Here is a 10900-nt window from a genome sequence, read left to right on the forward strand (position 1 = left end):
TATATATATATATATATATCAACGTGAGGACTCCTTCTACAACTAAAAAACTTTATGGTAAAAATTAGTGAGGATTTTCAGACCAGCTAAAATAAGCACATCAGTTTTTGCTTTAAAAGAAACTTTGCACTTAATGTATTAAATGAGGTTTCCTGAGCACTAAAATCTCTGAATGTTTCCATATTAGCTGCGAGCTAAAATAAGAACGAAAACATTTAATAATGTCTCTGTACACATGCACACTCTCTGTCTTTGTAAATGTTCATTTAAAACAGTGTGAAGTCAGGAGCAGCATCAAAGCTTTTCTGCCACGAAGCAAATTACACGTCAAACACAAATAAAAGAGCTGTTAAATGTGGGAACATAAAAGGAAGCAGACACAGGATTAAAACTTACCAAACATTCTTCCCACCTCTTCTCAGTCTGACACTTTATTTTTATCCACTTGCACAATATTTTAGAAGAACACGGCATAAAATAAACCAGAGATGGACTGGTCAGACTCCCTGCTAAATAAACCACAAAAGAAGCAATAAATGTGCTGCAGGAGTTTCAAATTGATCCGAGAACTAAATATCTTCCCAGTTTATGCATCAAAGCATATTAACCTTTTTCAGTTTTTTTTTTTTTTGTAAAGTGCATTAAAGCACATACTTTTGGTTGATTAATGTATTGACTAAAATTAGTAGAAGATGATTTTCATACATCAAATTAATAAAAAATATTTCTGTGCATTTTACCTGCTGTTTGTGATCACAGATGCTGAAGGGAAATTTTGATTTCATTCCCAGTCGAATTGATTGGAGTATTTCTACTATAAACAGTTTCTGAAACCACAAAATCCTCAAAAAATGTTGCTAACTCTGTTTTTACTGTTAATTTAATGCATACCTATACATACAGCTCTGGAAAAAGACCGAAGAGCCCCCTGCACTGAACCCCATTGAAAACCTGGTTATTCCACCAAATATTGATTTCTGAACTCTTCCTCATTAAAACATTAGTATTGTTGTTTAGAAATGAACATAAACTTTTTTTTAAAATCTCTTTCTCTTTCTTACTGTTTATTCAATGTCACGTGCTGTTTTTATTTTTTTCTTTAATTATGTAAAGCTCCTTGAAATGCCTTGCTGCTGAAATGTGCTTGATTGACTGATTGATAAACTTGTTTTCTTTGCATTATTTGAGGTCTGAAAGCTCTGCAACTTTTTTGTTATTTTGACCATTTCTCATTTTTTGCAAATAAATATAACATTTTTGCTTGTAATTTTGGAGACGTGTTGTCAATAGTTTATAGAATAAAAGAACAAAGTTCATTTTACTCAAACATAAACCTATAAAAAGTAAAAGCAGAGAAACGGATCACTTCAAGTGGTCTCTAAATCTTTTTCCAGAGCTGTTGTAGCATAAAAATGCACAAATAATTGAATACTGTATGTTTTTGTTTTTGAAAACTTTAAATGATGCTTTTCTTTTTTTTTATTGCAAAGTGAAGTTTGCTTATTTTGGGAGCCGGAAAAGCAGTGAGGAGGCGGTGGATGGATGTTTTCTTTCCGTGACAGCGACACTGAGCTGCGTTCGCTGTAATCCTCCCTGCTGTTGTGACTGACAGCCACAGGTTTTAGCAACACACCTTCCTATGGGTTTCTGTTGACTGTGGAAGAAAACTTGCCACCCTAACCGCCGCGGCCCATCACAGCGTTGAGCTCATCACAACCACAAACCCATGGGAAACTCTTTTTATCCCTCGCTTTCCTCCTGCATTTGTGTTTGTAAAGCACAAATGTCACTTTTCACAAAAAAAACTGTCTAAAGTGTACATTTATATCAGCTGGAGAAAATGAATTAATTTAGGTGTTAACAGCTTATAAACTCCAACATTTGACTTCAGAGACAGAAGATGTTTAACAGTGCTATAAATATCTCAACATATATTTAAAAAATAAAACAAAGACTTTCAGGTCTGGTCAAAATGATGGGTGTATTTTTAACCTAATTAAAAAAAAAAGGCCAGACAGTGGAATATTTTGGACCCACGACGAGGTAGAGACTGAGGGGAAACACCCACGCCACGGGCCGTCAGTGCTTCAAGACCAGCTACAAGATTGAAAACACGTGTGCATTAATACCTGCTCAAATATATAGCCTGGACTAACCTGCTAATAGCCTTAATTTGCAAGATAAACAGTAGAAGAGTTTGACACTCACTCACCATATAGTGCTTTTCCTCTGCTGCTCTGCTTCTGCTGCCTGCTGAAGCCTTGGAGGGACTGGAGGGGGCGGCAGGGGGGACGCCGGCAGCGGCAAAGTTACTGCCTGCCTCCGCCATGCTATCTGCTAAAGTGATTTTCTCTCAAAGAGGAATTAATTTCCTTTCTCAGGCGGCCCACAGACTCTGTGGCACAGCCTGCGACGTCCAGCTGGATCCCCATAGTGTGGCTGTATTGTGACTGTTCCCCCTGTAAAATCTGACTGAGCTGCAGAGTTTCTGAGGCAGCTATAAAATTACAATTTATTTTATCTATTCTGGAGCGGAGCACAAATTTATTTAGTTCGGTGCAAAATGCCAAAGACAGTGTTGATTTTAATTTGAAAGAATATTTCTGTCATGTTAAATATTTTTAATACAGGATGAAAATGTATCTAAATATCTAAGAAGCATAAAAATCACACCACTTTCATTTTAATGCAAATAAATATTGGTTATGAACTTTTAAGAAATTCAGCTTTTTAAAAGTAAATGAAGAAAACTGGTTCAACATGAAGCAGCAGCAATAAAACTCCATCAAATCTTACTTACGAAGCATATTTATAAATAAAAATGAATGTTTTTTTTTTTCTCCAGGTGCCAAAAACATAAATCTTAAAGTAAATAGAACCGATCTGTCCAGAGTGTACTCTGCCTTCTGCTTACTGACTGCTGGAAAACCAATTCAACAGGATAAAATGGATGCAGTGCATGAATGGATGTTTAAAATACAACAAAATGAGCTTGAATGAAGCAAAAAAAGACAAAAAAAATACAAAATCAACTGAGGTGAATTAAACAGGAGAACAAAAAATAAAAAAATGGAGGACATTTAAGAAGCTGTTTCCAAGAAATTAACTTATTTTGAAGGCAGAGCAATCTTTTCATACAAGCCAAACATTTTTGCATTTGAAAGCTACAACTTCTAAGTAAATCTCAGTGTCATCAGCATAAAGCAGATTCTTTAAAAAATATAGGCTCTAAAACATATATGTGGCGCCAGCTGAGCCACGAAGTGCCCCAAACTTGTGTTTTAGTTAAATTTCAATTTCAGTATCAAAACAAAAATCTAAATACCAGGGATGTGAAAATTAACGTTAATCCCTAATGTTGCTAATTTGCATCATAAAGCTTCTGAATTATTGCATACACGCTGAACAACAAATGTATTTATTGTTTTTAATCTGTTATTTTGGTGATTCAATCATCATTTTGGTGCAAAGTTCTGTTTCACCCAATCAGTTTTCAGGAAAACTTGATCATTCATAAAATGTCTTTGATAAAAATCCTTCTTTAGAAATGTGGGCATCGACATTAGGGACGTCTGTGCTGCTGCTGCTGCTGCAACATGTTTAGCTTTGAGATGCTACTTTAGGCGTGAAAAGCTTCGCTGAGGGGCCAACTCCTTTTTTATATAACTTACACACAATAGTCTTTTCCAGGCCCAATAGATCATTTGTTGAAGCAAAAATTAACCCTCAATGTGCCAAGAAAAGCAGCTTTGTCGCTCAAATTGCCGTTATTTGGGGATGTCACTTGTGCGTCAGATTTACAGGTGTACCAGAAACAAAATACAAAGGTTCCGGCTCGGGACATTTGTTTGTAAAAAAAAGAAACTGATTGCATTAGTATTTTTAACGCAGTAATTTCTATGTAATTAAGCTAAAATGAAAGCGATAAAATCCCGGCTCTACTATGTATATATGGTATATATGTATATAAAATTGTAAATAACTTCAGGCAATAAGTGATTAAGAATTGGAAAAAAAAACTGGGCTTGATATGAAACCTTGAGGTACGCCTCAGGTCATTTTAGGTTATTTGAAACAATAATAACTGAAGAGTATAGAAATGATGAAAGCCTCAAATAAAGTCAAAGTCAAGATTATTTGTAAAACACATTTCAGCAACAAGTAGTTCAAAGTACCTTACGTCATAAAAACTTTATAAACTAACCAATTATGAAACAAGCAAAAACATTACATTTTGTCACATACTGTCAACAAAATCAATAACCAAATATACAGCTGACATATTGATTAATGTTCCAGTTGATAGGAATCAAATTAACTCAGAACAGGTGGGTTTTTATCCTCAGTGTTTCAGCAGTTTCCCAGTTTTCTAGCAGTTTGTTCCCTATTCATGGTGAATAATAAACACATGATCTGCAAGATTTAATGCAGATGTGATGTGAAGCAAAATGAGGGCAGAAACCAAACGCAACAATTAGCAAAACATCATTAAAAAAGTTTTTTTTAAAACCAGGAAGCATTACGGCGATCTGAGCTTGACCCGAGGATAGTGAGGTTCTGGTTTGAGTCCATGCTGACAAACGCAGGGTAACATGCTGGGTTAACCTTTGACACCTCTCCCTTCCATCTCCCACTTCCCCTCATGCGACCTCCCTTCCCCTCCGCCCCACCCACCAAGCACCAACGGCGTTTTCCTAAAGAGGAAGTAAAAAAAAAAAGAAAAAAGAAAAGGTGGGCATCAGAGGTCAAATCCGAGTCCAGATTAAACTGCCTTTCTTTCCTAAAGCTCAGCCTTTTTAATAGTGCAGATTTATTGTGCTGTGCTTTTTGGAGGATGATCATATATATGTGGTCAGTGGAGCCTATGCAGCCTGTGACCCAGCCTCCCTCTCACGTTACACCCTATTTATAACATCCCCTTCCTTGACTCCCCTCGTTCTGCAGCTCCTAGGAACCTCCTGTGCTTCCAGCCTCGAGCTCCAGTCCTCTGTTCCTCCTGACATCTGAGAAGCTCTGCTGCAGCTTGTCCTGGGCTTTCTGTTTACCCTGCACAGCCTGCCAACCAGCCGCATGCTCTGGATTACCACAGGACGCCCATTTCTCAACCTCTTTTGCTTTCTGACTATTTCATTTCTAATTTTTTTTCTTTTCTTGTTTCAGCTTAAAGGAAAAGTTTTGGGGAAGTAACCTGGATATGTGCTTGTGATCGTTCCTTTTTCCTTTTTTTTTTGGGTTGGTTTTCTTGACTTCGCTCATCCCGGCCTCACTGGAGGGCCGTGTGTGTGTTTGGGCTCCATGGATCACACGCTGTTCGGCTGCCTGCGCAGCCCCCACGCCCCGGCGCAGGCCCTGCATCCCGCCTTCACCCAGTCCCCCCTGACTCTCCACGGACGCTCGGATCACATCTCCTACCCCGACCTGGCCTCTTCCTCGTCCTCCTCCTCCACGTCCTCGCCGTCCCCGTGCGTCATCTCCAGCTACTCGGGCGACGACGGCCTGTTTCCCGGCCAGCACCACCACCACCGGAGCCACCTGCCCTCCCAGCAGCATCACCACCACCAGCCTCAGCACCACGGATCCTGGCACATCCCACAGATGCCGTCACCTGGCGGCGGCTCACGCCACGGCCTTTGCCACCCGCATTCCCTGTCGTCCCATGAGAACGGGCCCACGCCGCCGGACCTGGGCCACCCCGGGCCACCCAGCATGTGCGCCAGCACCCCGACTCTGGGCAGCGGCAGCACCCCGACGGGGGCTTCCTGTGTGCCTGCAGACTTCGGCAGGCAGACTCTGTCACCCGCTGAAGCGGAGAAGAGGAACGGCAAGAGGAAAAGCGACAGCTCAGGTAAGATGAATTCTGGGAGAAAAAGGAAGCAAACAGGAGTAATTTCTTCCTATTCCCACATGTCTGCTGGGGAAAATAATCCGCTTTGACACATTGAAAAACAAAAAGACTGATGTTGAAATTCTTTGGAGATCTTTTTGAAAGGGAAACGCTTTTACAATAAATATCAGCTTTTTCCAGCCAGAGCTCCAGGATACCACAAACATCTGTACGCGTCAGTCAGGATCATTCAACAGCTCAGCTGTTGGGAGCTCTGCAGCTCGGATAGAAAAACAAAAAGCGTGTCTGAGAAGCAGTTTGTAGGTGTTGGCTGATTCAGGCTGCAGGCGCACCGAAGCGCGGGGCAAAAGGCCATATCACAACTGCAGAGGCACTTCTTACTACCGCCGCCGTGTTTTGCTTTAAAAAAAAAAAAATCACATCTGGTTTGTTGCGACACTCTTCAGAGGGCAGAAAATGAGGTGCACGGTAAAGAATTGATGTCATGGATTGTAAAAGGGCAGCAGCGGCGCCTCGTGCCGCACTAAACGCCCGGCAGATGCAGACTTTTCCTGCTTTTCCTGTTTAAATCTTGTGGTTAATATAAATCACAGTTTGGGGCGTTTCTTAAAAATATACAATAGTCTAGGAAATTCTAGACGGTAGGTGGGACTATTAAAAAAAAATAAAAATAAAGATTTATTAGCATTTGAAAATAAATCTTAAATATTCCCCTTTTAACGCCAATTTAATACGTGTTTTAAATTAATAATTTTTTAAAGCAGGGAAATTTTAATAAATTAATTTACTTAAATCAATTTGCAATTAGCTGTTTATACAAGCTTTTAAAAACAAACCAACAGGTTCAACTCTTTTTTATTTTGAATAAACTTGAACCAGTTTTATCCAAATTTCACCTGGAAGACCTGCAGAACTTTTCCCACCAAGATAATCAATCATTTTGATGACAAACGGTCAGGTTTGGGTCACCGAGCCGCTTGCTGGGAACGTGATGTTAGTCAGAGCTTCAGGGAAACGACTCCTCCCTGCTCCTTCTGTCCGGTTAAACACTGAAATCCTCACAACTGATCTGCTGAATCCTTTTAGAAGGTGTGTTTATTGTCAAAACCACTGATTTTTGTCTGATGTTTTTGCTCAAATTGCAGGCGAACTTGGCAGGAGACTAAAATGTTATCAGGACATTTTGTGGGATTTTATTGTGAAAACAACAAAATGTTAATTTGAGTTGATTTTTGGCAATAAACGTGTCACTTCACTTCCATGTGCATCATCAAATGGGCAGCACAAAATAATCGCAATCATGAAACCAACAAACCAGCTCCTTTATTATCAATATGCCACAACACGATCTAATTTATAAAGTTTGTTTTCTCTATATTTTTCTGCATTTTCTGGCTGGTTTTATTTGAACAGGCCTGAAAACAAAAACAACTGGGAACAATTAGATTTCAAATTTATCCAACAATTTACTGCAGCGCAAGGAAAAATGGCTCAATCATGAAACCCAAGCTCATCGTTTTGTTTGTCTTCTGCTGAATGATCTGTTATCCTCATGGAAAGCGGTGCAATCACACGTTTAATCCACTAATTCCACAAACTACCTCGAATTTTCCTCTGCTGCTTCGAAAACCGAGCTTCTGCTTCTTCCAGGTCCCGCTTTCCCCCGCAGCCTCAGAGGAGCGGCGCGTCCTCGCCGCCGTGCGACCAATCACTCTGATTATGGAGGCTGGCTGTGCCGCCGCCTCAGTCAGCTGTCTAAATATCAGGCCGCTGCCTTTCGCATGAGATGCAGCTCTGATTGGGTTTCAGCATCTGGACCAGGAGCTGCAGGGGAAACTTGAATTTAGATGCAGAAATGAAAACCAAACCCGAGAATTCATTTTCCCCCCTCCGATCTGAACGGGTTCTGCTGCCGGTACCCAGTTGAGGCTGTTTCCTCGAGCTCGGCTGCAGGCTGAGCTAATGAGATGAGTCAGGGTGTCTGGTTTCAGGGCAACCTGCTCATTTTTTTCTTGGGCATGCGAGGCTTCGGGTGTCTATCCCCAGTTTATAGGGCTGTCAAGGGAGTGGTTGTCCTTTAAAAAAATACCAGATTTTCAGAGTGGGACAATAAAATGGCTTTAATTTGTTGAGGCATTGTTGTCTACAAAAGCAGGAATGACGAGTAGGAATCTTCCTAAAGCCACTTTGAGTTCGGTTTGCTTGAATTTGAGAACAAAATAAATTTAAAAAACACAAATTTTACAGCAGAGGGTTTTACTTTCGAGGATCTATTCTTCTGTCGTTTCCCCTGAAGATCCCTGCTGAACTTTGCCAGGTTCATTTGGCAGCCTCAAACGGCATGCCCCGTCTGGGTGTGTGTGCTTTGCCCGCATTATTCCTCCTTTTTTGTGGACAGATGAAAGTTACAGCGGGGACCTAATTGGTGTGGTGCAGCGGCGGTGCCATAAAAGCTCCCCCGCTCGTTTTAACTGCAGGCCCGCCTGCTCTAAAGCGGCTGTCTGTCTTCTGCTTTCATTTTATTCTTTTTTTTTTTTTCCCCCCTTCTTTTACGCAATGTCTGTGTAAAGGAAAGGCAGCAGGTCAGATTGTCTGAAGGCCCCGCTTCAGGATCGGCAACTTGCTGCTCGGTTTAAAATTACAGGGAGGGGAAAGCCGGGTCAGAGGGGAGCCAGGCACGAGCTGCGGGGAGAAGCAATACCATGTTTAATTTTACAAAATTTATGTGGGAATTCTTGCAGTTTACGTCTGTGTTTGTTTGTCTTGGCTTCTCAGTCGGCCTCTGCATCTTTCCCTCTGGCTGTTTAGGTGGTATGTAAAAGCCGTTCTTCTAATTAGACAGAAAGACAGCACCAACAGGGCTTCCTTCGTCTGCAGGAGAAGAAACCTTAGATGTGTCTGCAGGACTATTTACAGTTTAGCTTGACGCAGACCTGTTGGATTAGCGCACGCTGCAGAACCGAACCATTGCTGAGTTTCCATGGCGATTGTTGCTTCCTTTAAGACTGGTATGTGCATGTGAAGCGAGTCCAGCGAAGCCGCAGAAAACGCTATAAAACAGGGAAGATTTGAAAGGCAAATTAACAATTTGGAGCTCATTTTGAAGTGCATGAGCAAAGAAAAGCAGCTGTGCCGAACTCAAACGATGCTGGATATTAAAGTTTTTCCTTTATGTCTCATGCAAGTGAACAATTTGTTTTTCTTGTATTAAATTCAGGCCTTACTTCAGAGTCCTTGTGTTCTTAGGGGACTCATTTTTTCGCTGATTGTGAACAACTTTCAAAACAAATCTAAAAAGAAAGCAAACAGAGAGTCTGGAAGTACCGTTTCCTGTTTAGTTTTTCTGATAAACTTCAGGGGGAAAAAAGCAAGTCCTTCCATCCACTCTGAAGCTTTATAAACAACAACTGGACAGTTGAGCTTGACAGACACCTTTTGTCTTGCACCTGTCTTCGTTTTCACTTTCTGCCCTGAGCTTAAGAGAAACCCCAGTGTGGTGTTTGATTTCAGAGTCCCAGGACGGGAACTACAAGCCAGACGTGAGCAGCAAGCCCAGGAAGGAGAGGACGGCGTTCACCAAGGAGCAAATCCGCGAGCTGGAGGCCGAGTTCGCCCACCACAACTACCTGACCCGGCTAAGGCGCTACGAGATCGCCGTGAACCTCGACCTCACCGAGAGACAAGTACGTCCCCGCTCACCCCCGGGCTCAGGCCTTACCGAACCCTCCATTAGCACATTAATGCCATGTTGTGAAAACAGAGGCGCCCTCAGGACTACAGGAAGGCTTTTCACTCGCTACTGTGTTTTGGTAACTCTGTTGCGGGGGCTCATTGAGCTCCAGATGTGGCTGCGTCATTGGACGATCATATTCCAGATGTTCCCGTCTATTCTTTCAGGCGGGCTGCAGACGAGGTTGAAGGAAGTGCTGTCTAGCAAGCCGCTTCCCCTCTCCGAGCGTGGGCCGCTCGCTGTAAAACGCAGGCAGGTGAAATAAATAACAGGAGACAAACGGTTGGAGGAAGGAAGCGGCGCGCGGCTTGTCGTTCTGACACCCTTTAGGAAGCCGTAACTCACACCTAGTTGACGCGCCGCCAGTGATTTTGGTGGTTAGACGGACCGCAGATCCAACGTAAAAATTCATCAGGAGTTTTTAGCTGATGCCTTGGAGGCAAATCTAAAAGGTAAACATGTTTGCTTTGACTTGATGTCATGTGATCCAGTCCACTGGAGGAAATGATCTGGATATTGGTTCCTTTGGATCACGTGTATCAAACTCGAGGTTCGGGGGCCAACTACGGCCCGCCATAGATTTTTATGTGGCCAGTTGTGAACTGCTGAATGTGAAAAGATGATGAATTTAATTTTTTAAAATTACCCATCAACTGCAAATACAGTATTTTAACAGTTTTTAGTGGGTTTTATTGATACATTTGGTATTTACAGTCTCGATATGACCCAAAATAAAAATGAGTTTGACACCATTTCCTTTAGATCATCCTTCTTTATATTTTTTGGATTATTCCTAATTACTCCAAAAGTGAATGCTTCAAGCAGTGGCCAACATCTCTGCTGGTGTTTTTCAAACTTTAGATTTAGCACGGCATCAAAACGTATTTATTCAGAAGGAAAAGGTCTAAAATATTCCTAATAATCTCAAAAGCTGGAGGACAGGACCTTTGGTTCAGCTACAGCATCTTTGTCTGTTTCTCTATGTTGGTTAGAGGAGACCAAACTCCACACTGGCACATTTCTCCCTTTCAGTATAAACTGTGCAGATTAAGCTGCTATGTGAAGCTCTCCACACCAAACCAATGCAACAGTTAATGGTAATAATGGCACGCAGCACCTTCACTTTTTTACTATCAGCAGTATGTAGAAAGTAGCATGGCACACCCACTCGTCGTTTTATAGAGTAGCCATGGCAACGGACCTCATAAATTAGACGACCAGCTCTGGTTGCTGGAGTCGCATCTTAAACCAGATGTTATTCATTATTTCTAAGGAGAAATTATGTAATTGTAACAGGTGTAGCAGTTTTTAGAAAATATTATATA

The 10900-nt window shown here is 41.6% G+C and overlaps 2 protein-coding genes across 3 annotated transcripts in view; both read left to right on the forward strand.

Moving 5' to 3' along the window:
• Positions 1–5250, forward strand: part of crppa (CDP-L-ribitol pyrophosphorylase A) — an 82371-nt gene extending 77121 nt beyond the window's left edge. Inside the window, exon 11 of one of the 2 annotated variants that reach the window (XM_017309632.1) lies at positions 5161–5250. The gene's annotated coding sequence lies outside the window, so the exon portion shown is untranslated. Of the gene's footprint in view, positions 1–4944; positions 5034–5160 lie in introns of those variants that run through there. The other variant, XM_017309631.1, reaches the window with a different exon arrangement.
• A 23-nt stretch (positions 5251–5273) lies between these two features.
• Positions 5274–10900, forward strand: part of meox2a (mesenchyme homeobox 2a) — a 12764-nt gene continuing 7137 nt past the window's right edge. The window contains exons 1-2 of the mRNA XM_017309633.1: positions 5274–5845; positions 9356–9528. Of these exons, the coding sequence (XP_017165122.1) occupies positions 5296–5845; positions 9356–9528 (723 nt within the window). The 5' untranslated portion in view covers positions 5274–5295. The remainder of the gene's footprint in view (positions 5846–9355; positions 9529–10900) is intronic.

Source organism: Poecilia reticulata, linkage group LG16 (assembly GCF_000633615.1).
Source record: "Poecilia reticulata strain Guanapo linkage group LG16, Guppy_female_1.0+MT, whole genome shotgun sequence".
NCBI classification, from domain to species: Eukaryota; Metazoa; Chordata; class Actinopteri; order Cyprinodontiformes; family Poeciliidae; genus Poecilia; species Poecilia reticulata.